Source organism: Oncorhynchus mykiss, chromosome 7 (genome assembly GCF_013265735.2).
Source record: "Oncorhynchus mykiss isolate Arlee chromosome 7, USDA_OmykA_1.1, whole genome shotgun sequence".
Taxonomy (NCBI): Eukaryota; Metazoa; Chordata; class Actinopteri; order Salmoniformes; family Salmonidae; genus Oncorhynchus; species Oncorhynchus mykiss.
The window spans coordinates 47640756-47664101 of NC_048571.1; the positions used below are offsets into that span (position 1 = coordinate 47640756).

The 23346-nt window shown below is 42.8% G+C and overlaps 1 protein-coding gene across 1 annotated transcript; it reads right to left on the reverse strand.

Moving 5' to 3' along the window:
• Nucleotides 1-473: 473 nt before the first annotated feature.
• On the reverse strand, nt 474-21234 carry LOC110527908 (DNA topoisomerase 1). The gene is made up of 21 exons (XM_021609512.2): nt 20989-21234; nt 20509-20533; nt 16126-16213; nt 15712-15820; nt 15502-15539; nt 15332-15415; nt 14987-15065; nt 14809-14903; nt 14506-14621; nt 14266-14387; nt 14024-14146; nt 13678-13865; nt 13365-13509; nt 3715-3858; nt 3440-3625; nt 3218-3286; nt 2907-3021; nt 2552-2679; nt 2223-2317; nt 1982-2131; nt 474-1780 (listed from the first exon to the last, which is right to left on the reverse strand). Exons 1-21 carry the CDS (start codon nt 21019-21021, stop codon nt 1678-1680), a joined length of 2235 nt encoding a protein of 744 aa, XP_021465187.2. The 5' UTR covers nt 21022-21234; the 3' UTR covers nt 474-1677.
• Nucleotides 21235-23346: the final 2112 nt, after the last annotated feature.

Sequence of the window (23346 nt, forward strand, 5' to 3'; positions counted from 1 at the left end):
TGACATCTGCACTTAACTGGTCTCGCACAAGAACGTGGTCACTGCAGTCTGTCAGAGGCTCAGTTTGCAAGCTAAATCTATTCATTACAAATTAAAGATGTCAAGAATTGATAGAGATTCATGGCGTTAAATCCAAACATGAGAGCCAGGCTTGTGCCAAACCCTGCCTGATCCCTCCTATAGCGACTTGTCCAAAATCAACAGGCAGTGGGGGTGCTTCCTGGGGCCTCCTGTTCTCAGGGTAGACAGAGCTTGTTATTACACTGGGTTCTGGGAACACAGGAAGGCTCTTGAAACATTACCACAGTACACCTAAATGAGAAATGTATGTTGAAAAGTGACTGTCAGCAGGGTGAACATAGTGACGGATACAACTTAAGTCAAGGACGTTTGAGACAAAAAAACAAAACCAAAAGCTCTTGGTGCAAAGCCACAATAATAACAAGTGTCACAATAACACAAAATAGACCCAGTGTGTAGAGCTGAGTTTTATTTTCAATATACAATGAGCATAAAACATGATTGGAGGCTATGACAGAAAAGGAAGTTACCTGCTACAAACACAAACTTTCCTCTGAGACATGAGTGGAATAAAATGAATGGATAATTCACATTGAAACTCCTGTTAACTTTCTTTGTTCTCAGTCTTTAAACAAAACAAAAATGACTGCCTAAAATTGTAACAACATTTTTGGCAAAGTTGATATCCCTCACACCCTTTAACAAAATAAAAAACATTTTCCATTAACTTAAAATACATTAAAATATTATTTTTTTCAAGTAACAGATAAGGGAGTTTTGTTCCCCCTCTCGGAAACAATCAGAAATGATTAAATTAAAACCAGAGCGAGACAGGGCTATGCAGAAAGATTCAGAGAATGCTGGCAACGCAAGGGGAGAAAAATAAAAATCGGTTCACATTGAAAATAAGTCCCTGATAGACACTGTAAAACAAATGATTCACATTCAGCTTGCTTAGGTAAATATTGACATGGTTTAGCATTTCCCCCCTTGCTTGTCAAAGCATTCTCATTCATGGTACAATCGACATAGTCCAGTTTAAAACATCACACTCACCCAAACACTTTCATGGTCCCCCCCCCCCCCCCACACAACTCTCATACCTAGAGCTCACATTTCATTTTCTCAAAAGGCGCATGTACATAAGGAATTCATTTCATGATTTTACTTTCCTCTTCTATTAAAATATAGAATCCATTAATATGGGAGGGCTAAAAATACAGACCAAATGAAAAATAAAAAAATGGAATACACGAAGCAGTCGTTGTTTTGTTGAATACAGTAGATATAGGACCCCAGAGTTCAAAGTTCAGACATCTTCAGGTCGTGCATGTGGCTGAAGACGAAGAGAACCAAAAAGGCAAAAAAGCTCATCTACTGGTTCTCATCCAATCATTGGGATTACCGTTTCACCTTTGGGTGTGGGTATAGTTCAGCCATCGACTCGGACCTCAGACTTTCAAAGACAATCCCACCTCGTCCTCCCATCTGTAATGGCCTATACATCCTGACCCCTGCTCTGTCCTTCCTCACCATGCTTGTTGAGTGCACACCCTTTCCTTTGTCAGGCTGGCCATCGGGTGTAATCAGTTAAGATAAAAACAAGTATCCAATAAAATAAAATAAAAATCGCATAATTAAAACCGCAAACAGGATTTAAAATTCATAGTCATCCTCCGCCATGTCGATAGCCCAGGCAAACTTCTCACGCTGAGTTTTGTTGTAGATCTTCTCGATAGGGATACCCCACTTCTTACACCTAGGAAGGAGATGGCAGAAGGATATTAGAGCGAACACTGCAGGAGTTCACTCCCTCAACTCACTACTTTGAACTAATCTAAAGACACAGCCACATGCGTCAACATTTACTCGCAGAACAGTGGGTGCGGATCAAGGGGCAAGCAACGGCGGGTGTAAGACGTTGTGCATGTTTGTCAACAAGGTTGCGGTCGTGTCTCACCAGGCCACAGAGATGCGCGGGTCCAAGTAGTTGAGTTTGGAGGTGCCTAGAGCGATCTGCTTGTTCTCCTCGCGGTCCGTCGCCTGCACCTCTAACTTCATCAGCTGCTCCTCTAGCCTCTCCACAGCCTTCTTCTTGGTCTCCACGGCTCTGGGGGAGCAAGGGAGGAAACCGGCTACATCTCCATTCCAGCACAAAGGTACCCGTGGGTGCTTGAGGCCAATCATATCTTCATACTTACTTTTTGAACTTCTCATCTCGCCGTACTTTGAGGTCAGCCTTGGCGCTCTTCACGTCCCTCTTTGCGTCCGAGAGCTGGTCCTTCTTTGCATCAATCTGATAGAATTGTTATCAACGTTAATAATCTTGAAGTAAACGCCATGTACAGCTGGATTATTATTATGTGCCTATAAAAGACTGATATTCCAGAGACAAGTACTCCCAAAATAACCAAGGGAAGAGTATGCATCCAGCTGACAAACACCTAAAAACAAATCAAACATCCTAAACAAAAGCCAGTCTTTGGCAAAGCGCCATTAGAATAGCCGTGTGCCCCCCCCAGTGCCTCACTTTAGTCTGGAGGTTCTGCATAGACTTCTCAAAGGTCTTGGGTTGGGCCCTCTGATGGTTACACAGAATGGCCACGGCTCTGTTGGCCCGGTTGTACGATAGGATCTTGGCTGGAAGGTTCTCATCAGCTACAAGTAGAGGAGAAAATTGACATTGTTACAACAGTTGATATAAACTTTACACCGTATTACAAGTGACCAGCTGCACACATATCTACAACATTCCGGAGCTCTCATGTCTTCCATGAAGCTCGCAGGTCCCACCTCGGGTCATACCAATTCAAAAGTGTGTTTTGGGCAGGTTGTGCATTCTCAGACCCTCTGCCACGGGTATGCTCACGGCCTTGATGACTTACGGCTGGTGAGCTCCTTCAGCTGCTGCTGAAGGGTGATGGAGGCGTTGTAGGTACGGAACACTTTAGCCGTCAGGTCATCCATCAGCTCCTGGAGGTGCTTGTTCAGAATGGAGGTCTGGAGAGATGAAGAGAACGCCACCATGAGAAAATATGACAGATTACAAGAGGGGCAGAATTACGAGACAACAGCCGATTCCCACACGCGTCTTAGTGCAGTCACACTCCAGCAACGTCACAAATAAAATATACTGCAATTCACAAATAATGTGTATTAAAAGCCCTTCCTCACGAAATTCTTGTTTCGTTCTTACATTGAGCCGGTCAAAGAGGTCGTCCTCTGGCTGCTTGTTCTCCATGAACAGCTGCAGGTTCTTGAAAACCTAACAAAAAAGGACAGAATATTTACAACTCGTAACAATAACAGGGAGCAAGCATTCTCTGGACAGGAATCTGGAAACCATTGTAGTTCAACTACAGGGAAAAAAAAAGACAGAAAATGTTCTGAACCAAAAGCAAATTCTTGAAGTCCTTACCCGCTTCTCCACTGGGACTTTGTTGTAGTAGCGGATGGAGTCTTTACCCAGGAAGTCAAACTCTACCACAAAATCCTGGCCATCCTTCTCGGGGTACAGGTTGATGTGTTCCACCCTGAGGGAGCAGCAGCCCACTGTGTCCGCCGACTCCCCTTCCTCCTTCTCGTTACCTGCTCTCAGAGCCAACTGGGGCACAGCACCACAGGGAACATGTTACAACCAAACTTAGAACTCTCTCTCTCTGTGTGAGTGAGTGAGTAGAGCAGCAGTCTAACCTTGTCGATGAAATAGAGTGCCACGGCTCTCTGTCGGATTCTCATCTCCTTGGACTTCCAGTCCTCACGGTACTGGTTCCTCAGCCGTTCCACACACTTCTTCAGATTTCGGGCCGTCTCATACTTCTGCCAGTCCTTTTCTCCCTGCGAACCAACAAACCACCATTAATTGTTGCTAGATTGATTAATCAAATTGGCCTACATGGCCATCAGTAAATGCAATGTCCTACAAAAAAAAAAAAAAAAAAAAAAACATTCCAGCGCTAGGCCTATACAGGCTACTTGTTGTAGATCTATTCACCGCAAATGGCAGACTCCGCGGGCGCACCAGAACTATATATTAAACTCACATCCTCACTGTCAACTGACTTTATTTTCAGCAAATGTGTAAATATTTGTATGAACATAAGATCAACATCAAAAGTCAGTCAGTATCTGCTGTGGCCACCAGCTGCATTAAGTACTGCAGTGCATCTCCTCATTGACTGCACCAGATTTTCCAGTTCTTGCTGTGAAATGTTACCCCACTCTTCCACAAAGGCATCTGCAAGTTCCCGGACATTTCTTGGGGAGGGGGGCTAGCCATCACCTGCCGATCCAACAGGTCCCAGACGTGCTCAATGGGATTGAGATCTGGGCTCGTCGCTGGCCATGGCAGAACACTGATATTTCGGTCTTGCAAGAAATCAGCCATACTGCTCGTTCTGTGTGTGGTGGCATTTCAAGGGTCATGTCAAGATGAGCCTGCAGGAAGGGTACCACATGAGGGAGGAGGATGTCTTCCCTGTAACACACAGCGTTGAGATGGACTGAGCTTGATGTCATTGCAGGCAGATGCGACACACTACCCCAGACCATGACGGACCCTCCACCTCCATCCCGCTCCAAAGTACAGGCCTCGGTGTAAAGCTCATTCCTTCGACAATAAACACGAATCCGACCTTCACCCCGGTGAGACAAAACCGCGACTCGACAGTGAAGATAACTTTGCCAGTCCTGTCTGGTCCAGCAAGGGTGGGTGGGTGTGTGCCGATATCGGCAACGTTGTTGCCGGTGACGTCTGGTGAGGACCTTACAACAGGCCTACAAGCCCCCAGTGTAGCCTCTCTCAGCCTATTGGGGACATTCTGAACACTGGAGGGATTGTGCATTCCTGGTGTAACTCTGGCAATTGTTCCCATCCCGTACCTGTCCCGCAGGTGTGACGTTCGGATGTACCGATCCTGTGCAGTTGTTACACGTGGTCTGCCACCGAGGATGATCAGCTATCCGTCCGGTCTCCCTGTAGCGCTGGCTTAGGCGTTTCACAGTACGGACATTGCAATTTATTGCCCTGGCCACATCTGCAGTCCTCATGCCTCCTTGCAGCATTCCTAAGGCACTTTCACACAGATGAGCAGGGACCCTGGGCATCTTTCTTTTGGTGTTTTTCAGAGGCAGTAGAATGGCCTCTTTAGTGTCCTAAGTTTTCATAACTGTGACCTTAATTGCCTACTGTCTGTAAGCTGTTAGTGTCTTAATGAACATGCACCTGTGGAAAGGTTATGGTTCATTGAACCCTTTACAATGAAGATCTGGGAAGTTATTTTGATTTTTACAAATGATCTTTGAAAGACGGGGTCCTGAAAAAGGGGCGTTTCTTTTTTTGCTGAGTTTACACGCGCACACTCTTGACACTCAGGAAAGGGAGTCGACTTGCAAGGAGACGAGGAATCAATTATTTTGGAGTAGACCAATTACGTCATCGTCTTTAACTTCGGAAAAGTGGCAGAGAAAGGTAAGCGATAGCAGTAAAGTCCTGTATGGCAATACTTGTAGAAAGTTGAGAAGGAAATTAAAACTTTGGAATTGAGGTACAGTAATGGTGGTAGAGATGCTTAACCATCTGGTTAGGGACACCGTGAAACCCAAAACCATGGAATTGTTTTAAAGTCCTACCAAGGACAATTTGGCTATTTGATTTGGAATTAAGGCACCTAGAAGAATAAAATATATAAAAACATGATTTGATGAAGATGTGTTTGGCCTTACAACTATTAGCCCATAAACACATTGAATAACATTTGTCCTACATTTATTTTGCAGCGCACGAGACGTGAGCGGTGTGGTCAGCCTATTAGACTACCATTTTGTTTATCGGTTTTCATTAACTCCCTAACATGCTCCCGCAACGTGTCCAGTCTGGTCAGCGAGCATCACAAAATACACTTTGAAATCCATGTTATTCAATTATTGCACCCAACGAGCGTCTGCGATGCCAAAGGCGAAGATAGAACTCCTTTCCATTTCTGACCCAGATTGCGCTGCAAGTCCTGCCTCTCCTCATTGGTTTATAGAAGCAGGTACCCACATGGGTGTTTGAAAGACAAACTGTTTTGCCGGTTGTCGTGGTAATACTATGAAAGTGTAGATGGATCACCATATAAGTTCAAAGATAAATGCCTGGAAGGAGGAGAGATGACTAGAAATGATTCGGTTGGCCGTTTGTGTGGATTAATTGTCGGAGTAGAGGGCATTGCAGGTAAAATAACAACTCTGTTTATATCCCAGGACAAATTAGCTAGCAACAGAAATCTAGCTAAATAGGACAAATTAGCTAGCAAGTGCAAGCTAAAACTAGCTAAATTGCCAAACATGTTTAATGCTTTTTGACCTGTCCCCAAATTAATATAATTGGTTCAGTTTGTTTTGATATTTTAACCTACGTGTCGTGGGGCAAAAAAGTATAGTCAGCCACCAATTGTGCAAGTTCTCCCACTTAAAAAGATGAGGCCTGTAATTATCATAGGTACACTTCAACTATGACAGACAAAATGAGAAACAAAAATCCAGAAAATCACATTGTAGGATTTAATGAATTTATTTGCAAATTATGGTGGAAAATAAGTTTTTGGTCAATAACTAAAGTTTCTCAATACTTTGTTATATACCCTTTGTTGGCAATGACAGAGGTCAAACGTTTTCTTTAAGTCTTCACAAGGTTCACACACACTGTTGCTGGTATTTTGGCCCATTCCTCCATGCAGATCTCCTCTAGAGCAGTGATGTTTTGGGGCTGTTGCTGGGCAACAGACTTTCAACTCCCTCCAAAGATTTCCTATGGGGTTGAGATCTGGAGACTGGCTAGGCCACTCCAGGACCTTGAAATGCTTCTTACGAAGCCACTCCTTCGTTGCCCGGGCGGTGTGTTTGGGATCATTGTCATGCTGAAAGACCCAGCCACATTTCATCTTCAATGCCCTTGCTGATGGAAGGAGGTTTTCACTCAATCTCACGATACATGGCCCCATTCATTCTTTCCTTTACACAGATCAGTCGTCCTGGTCCCTTTGCAGAAAAACAGCCCCAAAGCATGATGTTTCCACCCCCATGCTTCACAGTAGGCATGGTGTTCTTTGGATGCAACTCAGCATTCTTTGTCCTCCAAACACAAAGAGTTGAGTTACCAAAAACATATATTTTGGTTTCATCTGTCCATTTGACATTCTCCCAATCTTCTTCTGGATCATCCAAATGCTCTCTAGCAAACTTCAGATGGGCCTGGACATGTACTGGCTTAAGCAGGGGGACACGTCTGGCACTGCAGGATTTGAGTCCCTGGCGGCGTAGTGTGCTACTGATGGTAGGCTTTGTTACTTTGGTCCCAGCTCTCTGCAGGTCATTCACTAGGTCCCCCCATGTGGTTCTGGGATTTTTGCTCACTGTTCTTGTGATCATTTTGACCCCACGGGGTGAGATCTTGCGTGGAGCCCCAGATCGAGAGAAATTATCAGTGGTCTTGTATGTCTTCCATTTCCTAATAATTGCTCCCACAGTTGATTTCTTCAAACCAAGCTGCTTACCTATTGCAGATTCAGGCTTCCCAGCCTGGTGCATGTCTACAATTTTGTTTCTGGTGTCCTTTGACAGCTCTTTGGTCTTGGCCATAGTGGAGTTTGGAGTGTGACTGTTTGAGGTTGTGGACAGGTGTCTTGTATACTGATAACAAGTTCAAACAGGTGCCATTAATACAGGTAATGAGTGGAGGGCAGAGGATCCTCTTAAAGAAGAAGTTACAGGTCTGTGAGAGCCAGAAATCTTGCTTGTTTGTAGGTGACCAAATACTTATTTTCCACCATAATTTGCAAATAAATTCATTTAAAAAAAATCCTACAATGTGGTTCTGGATTTCTCATTTTGTCTGTCATAGTTGAATTGTACCTACGATGAAAATTACAGGCCTCTCATCTTTTTAAGTGGGAAAACTTGCACAATTGATGGCTGACAAAATACTTTTTTGCCCCACTGTATGCACGCTGACGCAAGCGCGCAGCCGGTTTGGGTTCCGTGTAATAATTAGAAACCAGAGAGGCAGTCGACCTTTAAAATTACTATATAGCGTCCACGAACATCCTTGTTTGTAGGAATCTGTCTATCGCACAATGAAATTGCTAACAACCTGCTGTCGTATTCACGTTGTTGTCAACCAGAAACAGGTACTGTCATTTGACTAACATTCTTTTAATTGATTAAGCAAAAATGACGGCGCTGAAAATGGACACTACTTTTTCACTGTGAAAGAGGCTGTGTATGTTGGTTGGTGATACGGATTCGACTCGTCCTTGCACTTTGAAAAGCGTTGTCGAGGTGAGTGAAATATTTAAAAACAGCAGATGTGTTGTCGATGTTTGATGCTGTGAAACTTGTAATTAGCTCTCATATTAGCAAATCATGTCATGATAATTTGGTTGATACAGGCGAGCACATCAGCCCTTGAGCTCAAATGATTGCGCTCGGTCTCGTGGAAATAGCTGACTATATACACAGCTAAACACTGCAACTAACTAGTTGGTTGTTTGACTAGCTAATCTATCAGGCAAGAAATTGAGTAGCAGTAAATTAGGGCTGCACTCAAAGCATCAAGCTCAGCTGTCACTTTCGAGCTAGCCATACAGACAACCAGCTAACTAGCCACCGAAATGAAGGCTAGAGTCAGTTATCAGTTGGGTTTAGGTTATGATTTGTCATGTTTGCTTGGTGCAGATATTCATAGGCTGTACTTTGCCTCGTTTTCCTATTATTTGACAGTTTAGCTGTCATGTTAGGGTAATAGATGTCAGCACAGTGAAGCTCATGAGTTGGTTTTGTTTACATTAGCCAGCTAACAAGTTGCTTGTTTGGTCTTTTTTTTTTTTTTAACTAGGCAAGTCAGTTAAGAACAAATACTTATTTACAACGACGGCCTACCAAAAGACCTCCTGCGGGGACGGGGCTGTGATTAAAAAAATAAAATATAGGACACATTACGAGACAACACTACATAGAGACCTAAGACAACCTAGCAAGGCAGCAACACAACATGGTAGCAGCCCAAAACATGGTACAAACATTGGGCAAAGACAACAGCACAAAGGGCAAGAAGGTAACGACAATCACGCAAAGCAGCCACAACTGTGTACATGATTGGGTCTTTGAAGAGATTGAGAATTGTCCAGTTTGAGTGTGTTGTTTCTACTGATGCAAGTCATTAGGAAACGGTCCCAGTTTCATAACTAATCAGCTAACATTGGTCAACTCTGTAGTTAGTCTGTCAGGCAAGAGTTGATGTGTGCGAGAGAGGAGAATGGGAGGAGTGTCACTATCACAATTTATTATGGAAACCCCTTATTAGGAAGGACAGTATGGTTGAGAAAAAGGAAGGAAGAAAGAGCGAGTGTGACAAGAGATTACCTTCCTGACCACAATTGTATCCTATTTGTTGCTCCTCAAGTTAAGTGAAAGTGAGGGAAGTGATGTGGAGAGTCAGGGCTCAACAGCAAAAGGCAGGGAGGAAGAGTTAGAGATGATTGGAGGGAGGGATAGAGATGTGGCGCAAGGAGGGAGAAGTGAAGCAAGGAAGAGGGAGTGAGGAACAAGAGGATGAAGCAGAGGGACTGCACACACTTGCACCTGCCCTAAGTCTCCCCATTCACCCACTTACTATACAGCATGGACCTAAAGTGACAGTGGCTTTGGAGTTTTAAAAAAGTGGTAAGAACCAGTTCGAGCTTGTAAATGATTACAACAAGAAATGGTTGACCATATTTTACCCCCTTTTTCGTAGTATCCAATTATTAGTAGTTACTATCTTGTCCCATCGCTGCAACTCCCGTTCGGGCTCGGGAGAGACGAAGGTCGAAAGTCACGTGTCCTCCGAAACAACCCAACCGCACTGCTTCTTAACACAGCGGGCATCCAACCCGGAAGCCAGCCGCACCAATGTGTAGGAGGAAACACCGTCCACCTGGCGACCTTGGCTAGCGCACACTGAGCCCGGCCCGCCACAGGAGTCGCTGGTGCGGGATGAGACAAGGATATCCCTACCGGCCAAACCCTCCCTAACCTGGACAAAGCTAGGCCAATTGTGCGTCGCCCCCACAGACCTCCCAGTCACGGCCGGGTGCGAACCCAGAGTCTAGCGCTGCGATGCCCTAGACCACTCTGCCACCTGGGAGGCTCCAGGGTTGACCATCTTGACCAAACGATGTTTGAAGCAAAGGCAGAAAATTGTGGAATTATGCGTTTTTGGGGATGCTCAACAATGCATACATTGTGGGGGACCCTAAAAAGGCCCCTTCCCAGAAACCGAAGGTGCTGGTCCTTGAAGGCCTTCAAAATGCAGCTTGTGCATTCAGTTTGATATGGCTACAGTGGCAGGAAAAGGAGAGCCAAGAGTGGCACCAGGGTGTGTACCGAGTTGTAACTCAATTTAAAAGCAGATGAAATTTGAAGGGCGCAAGAAAGGGTGTTTGGGGTGTGTATCCAGAGTAGAGGTCGACCGATTAATTAGGGCCGATATCAAGTTTTCATAACAAATAAAACCAGCATTTTTAGACACCAATTATTTTTTATTTTTTTTTACATCTTTATTTAACTAGGCAAGTCAGTTAAGAACACATTCTTATTTTCAATGACGGCCTAGGAACGGTGGGTTAACTGCCTCATTCAGGGGCAGAACAGATTTTCACCTTGTCAGCTCGGGGATCCAATCTTGCAACCTTACAGTTAAATAGTCCAACGCAATAACGACCTGCCTCTCTCTCGTTGCACTCCACAAGGAGACTGCTTACTGCATTCACGTAACAGACAAAGGTAAGTTGCTAGCTAGTTAAACTTATAAAAAAATCAATCATAATCACTAGTTATCTACACATGGTTGATGATATTACTAGATATTATCTAGCATGTCCTGCGTTGCATATAATCTGACTGAGCATACAAGTATCTAAGTATCTGACTGAGCGGTGGTAGGCAGAAGCAGGCGCATAAACATTCATTCAAACAGCACTTGTGTGCGCTTTGCCAGCAGCTCTTCATTGTGCGCCAAGCATTGCGCTGTTTATGACTTCAAGCCTATCAACTCCCGAGATGAGGCTGGTGTAACCGATGTGAAATGGCTAGCTAGTTAGCGCGCGCTAATAGCGCTTCAAACATCACTCGCTCTGAGCCTTGGTGTGGTTGTTCCCCTTGCTTTGCATGGGTAACGCTGCTTCGAGGGTGGCTGTTGTCGTTGTGTTCCTGGTTCGAGCCCAGGGAGGAGCGGAAGCTATACTGTTACACTGGCAATACTAAAGTGCCTATAAGAACATCCAATAGTCAAAGTTTAATGAAATACAAGCGGTAGAGAGAGAAATAGTCCTATAATAACTACAACCTAAAACTTCTTACCTGGGAATATTGAAGACTCATGAAAGCTGGTGGTTCCTTTTAACATTTCTCATGTTCTGATCAAGGAACTAAAACGTTAGCTTTCTTACATAGCACATACTGCACTTTTACTTTCTTCTCCACTGTTTTTGCATTATTTAAACCAAATTGAACAGGTTTAATTATTTATGAGGCTACATTTATTTTATTGATGTATTATATTAAGTTAGTGTTCATTCAGTATTGTTGTAATTGTCATTATTACAAATAAAATGTAAAAAAAAAAAGTACAAAAATTGTCCGATTAATCGGTATCGGCTTTTTGGGTCCTCCAATAATCGGTATCGGCGTTGAAAAATCATACTCGGTCGACCTCTAATCCAGAGTGAACACAGGGCAAAGAGTGAGATGTGTAGAAACCTCCTTTGGGTGCTCTAGGTGTTCTGTGCCACGTTGCAGGATGGGGGCGTGCTTCCAGAAGTTCCATGACATGTAGGCTAAATGCAAACACTAAAAGTGACTGAAATATGAAATTGGGACTGCAAAATCTTGTGTCTCTGAACAGTTGTTTTGTATCGTCATCTGCCTCCATCTAATACTTGTTACATTTCACTGAATTGTTAAGTAGGCCACTATTTCAGCATCGTCAGGCCTGGTCTGTACTAAATCTGGAAAAGGTTATCTACATTGAAGTAGTTTGACAACGATTCTTACTTCTGTAACAATGCAATCAGCCTACTTTGTGTGGGTTTTGAAATACTTTGAATATTGTTCTTTGGTCACATTGGATAATTGTATTTTATGTAAATAATATTTAAGTATAATATTATACTTGGTACATTGAGTGAGTCATTTAGTCAAATTTACAATTTAAATACTCAGTGGTTTTGCGAGTGTCTATACAATGGATGACAGTGTTATTCGTACTGACATGTGGCGTCATTAAAGATGTACTCTTTAAAAGTTAGCTAAAAAAAACATGACTTTACAATTATCATTTTAACACCGATACCGATTGGAGGACCAAAAAAAGCCCATATCAATTAAGTGGCCGATTTATATATTTGCAATAATGACAAAACGTTTATTCTTTCAGTGAAATACAGAACCGTTACATATTTTATTGAATGGGTGGCAACCCCAAGTCTAAATATTACTGTTACATTGCACAACCTCCAATGTCATAATTATGTACAATTCTGGCAAATTAATTACTGTTTTTGTTAGGAAGAAATGGTCGTCACAGTTCACAACGAGCCAGGCTGGCCAAACTGCTGCATATACCCTGACTCGGCTTACACTGAACGCAAGAGAAGTGACACAATTTCCCTAGTTAATATTGCCCGCTAACATGAATTTCTTTTAACTAAATATGCAGGTTAATATATACTTGTGTATTGATTTTAAGAAAGGCATTGATGTTTAGGTACATTGGTGCTACGATTGCGCTTTTGTTAAATCGTCACCCGTTTGGCAAAGTAGGCTGTGATTCGACGATAAATTAACAGGCACCGCATTGATATGCACCGCAGGACAAGCTAGATAATCTAGTAATATCAACCATGTGTAGTTAACTAGTGACTATGTTAAGATTAGACTTATAAAAAAAACAATGCTAGCTAGCAACCTACTTTGGCTCCTTGCTGCACTCGCGTAACAGGTGGTCAGCCTGTTAAGTCTAATCAGCCTTGCCGATTAAATCGGTCGACCTCTAGTTTACAAGTTATGCCTGTTTGAAATGTGAGAAAATGTGTTCTTAAATTCTCAGTAATCTACAGCAGCATTCTAGAATTATTTGGTCTAAAGGGTTAAACGTTAAAATGTTTCCATTTGTCACATTCCTAGACGCAAATGCAAGTGTTTTGGTTGCAGTCAAGCCCTGGCCATTGGCATCTCAAGTGAGAGTATATTAAACGACTAAAGTACCCCGATATCTCTGCATCCACTATGAGCCATAATGAAGATGCCACTACTAGTCAACCTACCTTGATTCTGGAGCTGGGGTTCAGCATGATGTACTTTATAGCGCCTTGGATGTTCTCTGTCCACGACACCAGCCAGGTCACCTTGTTGTCATGACGCACCTCCTTCCATTTGGTGCCAGGGGGAGGCTTGGGGTGCTTGGAGCCCCTGTGGAAGAGACAGACAAAGTGGGTGAGTGAGAGCAAGTCTTCAGATGCACAAATCAGGTCCAAACAAGCAGTCCATGTGTCAAAGTAATCCAGAAAACGCTTGTAGAAAACAAAGCCTTGTTCATATGTTCATATTGCCACCTGCAACCAGGACCCTCTCACTCACTTGCTGCAGTTGATGATGATGTCCTCAGGGCGGATGCGGCGCTTCAGCATGCCCATCTTGGGGTGGTCTCCTCGGCCACGGAATAGACCCGGGGGCTCAATGCGAAAGTTAGCGATGCGCTCCTTGTGGTTATCCATGATGCAGAAGCCATACTCCTGGAGGAGGCGCTCGTTCTCCACTTTGATTTTCTACAATAAGCAGAGAACCAGAGTCAAACCAGTTAGATCTGGTACAGTCAGTAGCACCCAGGACCAGCCTGAAGATACTATGTATTACCATTCTCTGCCGCCTCGGGTAGAACTATTAGACAGTCGCGTTTAAAAAATAAAGTATGGTTCTAGCTCACCAGTTTATCATCTTTAGTCATGGCCTTTCTGGCCTCAGACTGAGCCTTGAAGTATTCCCCCATCTCATTGAAGTTACACTTCTTCAGGTCTGTAATCTTGGACTTCTCCTCAGAGGCCATTTCCTGTAGGAGAGGGGACGAAGTTAGACAAGTCATGAATTACTATACAATTAAAACCAATGAGATTTTTAATAAGCAGGTAATTTGCAAACCCAAAGTATACAGCCTTTAACATCCCCTACCTTTCTCCAATCTTTGAAGAAGTTTTTCTGGAAGGTGTCCTTGGTAGTGTATTCATGGTCCAGCATTTTGGCAAAGAAGGTGGCTACCTCCTCAGCTTCGGGGCTGAGCTTCATCTGCTTCCCTATATAGATTTCAACAGACTTGTTAAATCAGCCAATCCCACAATTTCCACTGAGCAACTTAACCACATAGATAGACCAAGTGTCATAAAATTAGCAGCACTTGAGTATTAATCTTACCATCATAGAAAAATCTGACGTTGCTGGGAAGAGGTTCATAAGGTGCAGCCATGACTGGGCCTTTATGTTCCAGAAAACTCCATTTGGAACCATCTGTTGCCCTCTCCTCTTCCCACCTGTAGTCCAACCAGGTACAATAATGTAGATTGGTGAGAAGGAAATGATTGATGCACAAATTACTTTGTCCAACAAAGATACACAGAACATCCATATTTGAGCATTCCATGACAAAGCACCACTCAGTCAGTGTGCCTTCCCAGCAAGTCTGTAGCAACACAGCTGGCGGGCAACTATGAAACTCACCACTTCCACTTCTCCTCAGGCTCCTTCTTTGCTTTCTTTTTCCCATCAGCAACTTCCCCTTTCTTGTTTTTCTGTGTCTTTTTGGGCTTGATGTCCTTTACAATAAACAGAAGAAACACTTGAGTCTTTCAAGGGATCATTGAAATAGAGCCAATATTAATCTGAAGATGTCCCATACCTCATCTTGTTTCCTCTTCTTTGCCTTCTTGTCCACTTTGTCATTTTCAAGTTTAATTTTTTTGGGTTTGAATTCAGTTCTGGAAAAAAAAAAAAAACCTGATGAGCCTGGAATGCAATGGTAGATTCAACAACGATCTTGGTCTTCTCTACACCAAAAGGAAGCTGGGGAGTTCTTGCAAAGCCAACAATGACCAAACATTAGATTTCCCAACACAATTAGGACAAACCAGATGTGGTTGGTCAAAACATGGCAACTAAAACTAAAAATCTTCATTGTACAAATACAACAGGGCCAAAGGAATAAAATGGGCCAGTTGACAGAAGTCAGTCCAGATCTACTTACTCATCATGGTCACGCTCTCTTTTCAGGGACTTGGGAGAGTGGTAGACGTCATCATTGTTCAGCTCAGACTTAATGCGAGGAGGGCTGGTGATAGAAATCAAACATTTAGTTTCATTGTGCATTTTGAAGTCAGATACAGCAGAAATGTACAATACAAACTAAAAACTTACCTGGAAAAGCCATTCTCTTTTTCCTTCTTCGGCTTGATCTGCAAGATGACAACGAAGAATTAAAACATGCATATTGTTAATCACTATAAATTACGGTTTGCACTGAAGGTGAGACGGGACAAAAAATAAATAAATGGACATACTGATTGGCACATCTAAACCAAAATGGTAGCAATGCAGCCATCTCTATGGGACAATTAGCACCCTCACCTCCTTCCGCTTGTCTTTTTCCCTATGTCTGTCTGTGCTGCCATCTTTGTGCTTAATTCTCTCCTTTTCCTTTTCCCCGTGCTTCTTTTCAGAGAATTCCTTATGGTCACTGGAATTTGACAGATTACAAAAACATTCCATCAGGATCAGTTACTAGACCTAAATACCAATAGGGAAATCGACTAACTAGAGAATGTTTAGGATTTACTAGACTAGAGCAACAAAGTGACTCTTGCCCTATGCTCATTCATGCACAACCTGCTTAGACACATGACCATACAAACACCAACGTTAAAGAGCTCGTCAAAGCAAATGTTTGGGTGTCAAATTACTGCCCCAGCACACTAGGTTTTCCCTTCCATTACTAGACACTCATTTACCTATGCAACCCTGCTTAAGAGTGGTGACTCATACCTGTTTCCATATTTTGAATTCTCACGCTCCTTATGGTCCTTGTGTTTGTGTTCTTTATCCTTGTACTTATCTTTATGCTTGTGAGAATCTGCAAAATATAAAATATAAACAAGAGAAAAATAGCTAAATAATGACCATAGAGAGCAATAGCAATAGTGCCTTTTTGTAGGCATCAACTCCACAATGGTTCATTACATAAAGCATATGGGGAAATAAATGGAGTTTTGGGATAAAATCCGCACAGGCTTAGGAGACCTTCGTTTTGTTTTACGAGAATCCCCAAATGTCACTGAATTTTGAAGCATTTGTATAATTAAAAAACAACAAAGGCTTCATAATTCATAAAGGTCTTTGACTAAGGTCTCTCTAGCCCATGTTAACCTCTGATCTTATTTCAGGGTTTATCACAAACCATATCCTTCCCCCATTAATATCCCCCAAAGGAATGGCTGAACAAACCAGAGGTAAGTAATTTCCGGGTTTTAGGACTACGAGCTGGTGATCTCTATTGCCAAAGGAAAATTACCCACCTTCTCCAACCCATCTCTAAACCCAGCAGGTGAAAACAGGCCAAAACTAAAGAACAAAAAGACATCACCGCACCAGGAACAACGGGTAAACAAGTTCAGACAAGATTTCCATGGTGAAAACTAAACAGGTAGTTCAAAATAAAGTCCCCAACAGGCAGAGTGAGAAAATAAATACACAAGTGCATAAAACGACATGGGAAGATACTAGTGTTGTAATGTCTGAATGCATGACTAGATAGGCACGATCCCACTCTAAGCTCAGAGCCCTCATCCACCACCTAGGTGGGAATCTGAATACTGCCTGTCAGATTGTGTGGGCATGTGTCAACCGGAATAAAATGACTGGTTTGTACTGGTAGCATTTGGATCAGGGCCATCTTATCCTGTTAACTTGAGGTATTATCCCATTAACTTGAGGTACATTTGCATTTTGGGGCCCTTGTTTATGACAGAACAAACACTATCAATAAAACACCCTTCACAAATAAAGTTCACAAATTCAGGTCAGACTGAGGATTGGGAGTACTGTGGGCAGAGGAAGTTATGAATTTGTGCTGTGGGAGAGGATATGCCTTACATGGTAAGACAGCTCCTCCTAGTGCGCAGTGACAGCTAAGGTACATTTTTACTGGGACACAGTATCAACATGGAAGAAAACGGGGAGCAAGACAAGTTAACAGGCCTCGTCTAGCTTCAATACTCATCTCATGTGTATACTGCACTCTATACTCTTCTACTGTATCTTAGTCTATGCCGCTCTGATATTGCTCGTCCATATTTTATTATCCTTAATTCCAATCTTCTCTAGTTGACAGACAGGCACTTGAGTCAAACGAGCTGACAGCCAAAGAAACTTAATACATTAAATTACTTTCATGTATTGCCATCAAGGCATGTTTTGAAAAGGTGTGAGGCTTAAAAATAAGTGACTCAGTAAAAAGGTTCTATACCCTACAGCAAGCTCATGGTTCAGACACCAATAAACGAAACATCTCTGATCGTCAGATCATGAGAACAATATTGTATTTACAACCAAATAGGATACAAAGTTACCCTAGAGGCAAAAATAGTTAGGGATTGCAGAATGAATGTAGGCTATAGTTCTTACAAGCTATAAAATGATCAAATTCGATCACAGTATTGGGGCAAGCACTTGCAGTGGCTTGCACTGTTTACAAATATCTAGTAATAGGATGAGGGTACATTACAGCTTTTCATGTAGATCTTAAATGCAAAACATCAGTGCAAATCAAGGAATGAATCCATCTTATACCGTGCATTTGGAAAGTATTTAGACCTGGACTTCCTCCACATTTTGTTACATTACAACCTTATTCTAAAACTGATTTAATGCCCCCCCCCCAAAAGAATCTACACACAATACCCCATAATAAACAAAGCAAAAACAGGTTTGTAAATGTATTAAAAAAATATCACATTTACGTAAGTAGTCAGACCTTTTACCCAGTACTTTGTTGAGGCACCTTTGGCAGCGATTATAGCCTCGAGTCTTGCTGGGTATGATGCCACAAGATTGGGAGAAACTCTCCAAATACAGGTCTGCCATTCTCTCAAGCTGTCACGTTGCTGCACAGCTAATTTTAGGGCTCTCCAGAGATATTTGATCGGGTTCAAGTCTGGACTCTGGCTGGGCCACCCAAGGACATTCAGAGACTTGTCCCGAAGCCACTCCTGTGTTGTCTTGGCTGTGTGCTTAGGGTGGTTGTCCTGTTGGAAGGTGAACCTTTGCCCAAGTCTGAGGTCTTGAGCAGGTATTCATCAAGGAGCTCTGTACTTTGTTCTGTTTGTCTTTGCCACGATCCTGACTAGTCTCCTAGTCCCTGCCACTAAAAAAATAAATAATACTCCCACGGCATGATGCTGCCACCACCATGCTTCACCGTAGGGATGGTGCCAGAGAATCTTGTCTCATGGTCTGAGTCTTTAGGTGCCTTTTGGCAAACTCAAAGCAGGTTGTCATGTGCCTTTTACTGAGGAGTGGCTTCCATTTGGCCACAAAGGCCATAAAGACCTGATTGGTGGGGTACTGCAGAGATGGGAGAACCTTCCAGAAGGACAACCATCTCCACAGAGGACCTCTTTCAGAGTGACCATCAGATTCTTGGTCACCTCCCTGACCAAGGCCTTTCTCCCCAATTGCTAAGTTTGGCCAGGTGGCAAGCTATAGGAAGAGTCTTGGTGGTTCCAAACTCCTTCCATTTAAGAATGGAGGCCATTGTGCTATTGGGGACCTTCAATACTGCCTACATGTTTTGGTAGCCTTTTCGAGATCTGTGACTCGACCTAATCCTGTCTCGGAGCTCTACATACAATTCCTTCGACCTCATGGCATGGTTTTTTGCTCTGACATGCACTGTCAACTCTGGGACCTTATCTAGACAGGCGTGCCTTTCCAAATCATGTCTATTTTTTTTATTTCTCGTCCCTAGAATTTCTAAAAAGCTGTTTTCGTTTTGTCATTATTGGGTAGTGTGTAGATTGAGAAACATTTTTTTTTTAAATCAAATTTAAAAAAAAAATATATATATATATATGGCTGTAATGTAACAGGAAAGGCTGTTATGAGACATGCCACACTAGAAAGTGGGGTCAATGCACTGTTCTAACAACTTTACATCCGAATTGAGAGCAATGGCTTCTTTGCATGTCAAAACCCACCCTCTATCTGGACATAGAAGCTGACACTTAAGACTCCTTGGGAAAGATTATTGGTCGGTCAAAAGCTGTAGGATGTTGTGGCAGCCAACCATGATGTCCCAAGGCCTAGTAGTGGAACCATTGTTCATAGGAAATACATTATCCTATATTGACATGACTTGTTAGGCATTGTTCAGGTAGAGAACCTTTCAGAAAAGCAATTTTTACTTAGTGGCAAGGGGAAGTATGTAGCTTGTGAAACCCCCGAAAGGTCATTCACACTTGTTAAATACCACTGCTGGGTTTTTACTTGTCTTAGGTAGATCTCAGTAGCCATGTGGGTCAGGCCATGGCAACAAAGCTATCAATGAATTCAGCCCTAAAAAATATATATATAACAGACATATGGTAGTAACATATGTACTGCTATAATATGTTGTACAAGAAGTCTGGCAAGTGTGTTACTTAAATACTTCATAGGTTTACAACTAGCTAAAGTAAATATGCCTTTTTATGAAGAAACAGTAGTTATCCATAATAAATTCAGGTAAGACTGTACCAGAATGCTGTTTAAGCTAAATTGGGCTATCAGATGATTGTACTACTTTCAGCACTATGAATCATGTCTGATCCAAACGCTCCTGCGTGTTTCGCCTCCATATCACCGCCATCTGCACTTCAGCTATGTTTTCTAGTCAGAAAAAAAGAAAATGGCGCAGAGACTAAGTCCTCAACCCCCAAACACTTACTTTCAGACCCGGAATGTGGCATTTTACGAAGGCCAACAACAAAATCAAATTTGACATACCAATAAAACACATCCAGGTCTTTATGAATCTATGTTCAGATCGAGATTATAAAATGTCTAAAAACTATTAAAGAGCCACCCATTTGAACAATAGGCGCTTGTGAGTGAGGCAGAGGACTTAGTCTCTGGACGCCATTTCTGTCCTTTGCTAAACTATCTGTCTGGCTAGCGAACTAGCACATGCTAGCTAGCTAGTAAATAGATTCAGACAACTTTAAAAATGTCCTCAAGATGCCATTAAGTTAGCAATAGTCAAAGTACATACAGGCAAGATCACATATTAAAATGCAAAATGGATCGCTAGCTAACTGTGCGGAGTCTGCGGACAGGTCAGAATTCGAAGGAGAAAAATCATTGTGACATTTCAGTTTGACACATCACACTTACCATTGACCCGAGAGCCGGAGTCGATCTGCAAATTGTAAAACAAAGATTGATTAGGTATCTTAGTTGATGGCTTTCTAGCTAGATATTTAACTTTGAACTTTGTCGAACAGCTAGCTAGCCTAACGTCAGCTATCTAGCAACCCTGATGTGATGGCTGGCCAGTGACTGGTCTTATGGCTTTCAACAGCAATTAGCTGCCTTAGCTTAGTTAGCTAAAGTTAGTTTACAATTGTGTGGACATAACGTTAACGACATTGTGAAAATCACATAACAGGATTAAAAAGTACGACAACACGTAAATATTACTGTCACGTTTGTAGCAGCCAATTATATACAGTTCACAGCGATTAGCTAGCCTTGTTATCTAGCTAGGTCACTTGCTAACGTTAGCTAGCTAAGTTAGTGTAGCTGAGGCAAATAAAACAGCAAGCGGTTTTTATATCCTAGACAACTGACACTGCAAAATATTCCAAATGTTACCTGGCTATCGTTGTGAGAATGATCTCCACTCATTTCCAATTATTGATCTGTTAAAAACAATGTGTGAAACCTACAGGAAGAAAACGCCGGCGAATTGACACCGACAGAATGAAGAAAGGAACAGTTGTGCAAAAGATTTAAGTCCGAGTTCTATGAAAGTGCGCATGCTCATGTCTTTTAAATGGGCGGGGAAACGCGTTGGCCAATAGCCCCTCCCTCTAACAGTGTTCTTCGGTCCATGTCGTTTCCTCTGGTTTCCACAGAACATGCATACTACTGTAAACCAGCTAGAAGTAAGGTGCCACACAGCACACACCCAGTGGCGACCCGTCATTCAGGGAAGGTGTTTTGAACCTCACATTTTTAGGTAAATTAAAAAAGTAATAATTATATTTTTGGGGGGCTTGCCTGTTTTGCTTGTTATTTTGGCATTAATACGTGTCACATATCAGTTTGCAAACAATATAACAAGAAAAAATGGATTGATTTAATAAAACATGGTCTCTGTTTTGCTTTCTTGAGTAAAGCAGCTCCAAAATGCAGGTGTTTCAGCCTAGCTCAGTGCTTTCTGTGGTGGTGGGGCAAGCCAGCAGAAAATACAGAGCGTTGCACATGATTGGCTCAGTTTTGTGTAATGATTGGCTCAGTTTTCTGTCATTCATGGGACAGTATGTCACCCCCAAGTCTAAGGTTAGAACTCAAACATTTTAGCCCCTTGTTTTCTGCCATAGAGTTATATTAGAAGTGCCCATCCAAGAAGGCTCAATGTCATTGGCCACAGATAGAATGACATCAAATCATGTTATATCTACAGTAGCTTTGATTGGACTGATCATGTCAACATCTTACTTTCAAAGTCTTAGCTAGCAGTCATCATCATAAATCAAGTCGACAATCTACTGTCAAATCCTTTTTAATCCTTGTCATTTGAAGAGAAATAATGAAGAAAATGTATAGATGAAACGTATCGGTGCTCATCGGCCATTGGACATAAAGATTACACAACAACTTGGAAATGGCAGATTCAACAATGAGTCATTTGGAAGGAATCAGTGGCTAACTGCAAGCAGTGCAAAGCAATCAGTATCAGTAGACTGCTATTCAATGGAGTGGCTGTGTGTTTCTTTTCCGAGTTCCCACCATAAATCCAGAGAATGCCAGACTTCGATGACAAAACCGCCACGCCACCTTCATGTTTAAGTGAGCACATTACAATGTTGGCTTACCCCGGCCAAACTCTAACCCAGATTATGCTGGGCCAATTGTACGCCGCTCTATGGGACTCCCAATCACAGCCAGTTGTGATACAGCCTGGAATTGAACCAGGGTCTGTAATGATGCCCCTAGCACTGAGATGCAGTGCCTTAGACAGCTGCGCCACTCGGGAGCCCAGTCTTTAATGGAATGCATCTACATTTTTGTTGTTGTTGAGTTTGCCTCATCAAGATTTACATGCTAAAATTGCCACTGCACACACCAAAGGGCCATGTTATCAGATACAGGTTCCTTTGTGCATTACAGTGCATTACAGCATTACAGTTCTAAAGAAAGTATGTACTTTTTACTCCCATACATTTTCCCTGACACCAAAAAGTACGTTACATTTTGAAAGCTCTGGCCTTTTAGCCACTAGAGGCCACTATCATTAGGTCATGGCTCACATCAACACCATCATCCCTGAAAGCCTAGACCCACTGCAATTTGCATACCGCCTCAATAGATGATGCAATATCTACTGCACTCCACACTGCCGTTCCCACCTGTACGGAACACCTATGTGAGAATGCTGTTCATTGACTACAGCTCAGCGTTTAACACCAAAGTGCCCACAAAGCTCATCACTAAGCGAAGGGCACTGGGACTAAACACCTCCCTCTGCAACTGGATCCTGGACTTTCTTAAGGGACGCCCCCAGGTGGTAAGGGTAGGTAACAACACATCTGCCACACTGATTCTCAACACGGGGGCCCCTCAGGGGTGCGTGCTTAGTCCCCTCCTGTACTCCCTGTTCACCCACAACTGCATGGCCAGGCACAACTCCAACACTATCATTAAGTTTGCTGAAGACACAACAGTGGTAGCCTGATCACTGACAACAATGATACAGCCTATTGGGAGGAGTTCAGAGACCTGGCAGTGTGGTGCCAGGACAACAACCTCTCCCTCAACATGAGCAAGACAAAACAGCTGATCATGGACTACAGGAAAAGGAGGCCCGAACACGCCCCCATTCACATCGACGGGGCTGTAGTGGAGCGGGTCAAGAGTTTCAAGTTCCTTGGTGTCCACATCACCAACAAACTATCATGGTCCAAAAACACCAAGACAGTCGTGAAGAGAGCACAACAACCCCTTATC

Bases quoted from the DNA above. Each gene is read 5' to 3' on its own strand.
- LOC110527908 (XM_021609512.2), bottom strand. From the start codon at position 21,021: ATGAGTGGAGATCATTCTCACAACGATAGCCAG. The intron at 13,510-13,677 runs GTGAGTGAGAGG...TCTCTTCCACAG, and splicing joins ATCATCATCAACTGCAGCAA to GGGCTCCAAGCACCCCAAGC. The intron at 3,022-3,217 runs GTAAGAACGAAA...TCATCTCTCCAG, and splicing joins ACCTCTTTGACCGGCTCAAT to ACCTCCATTCTGAACAAGCA.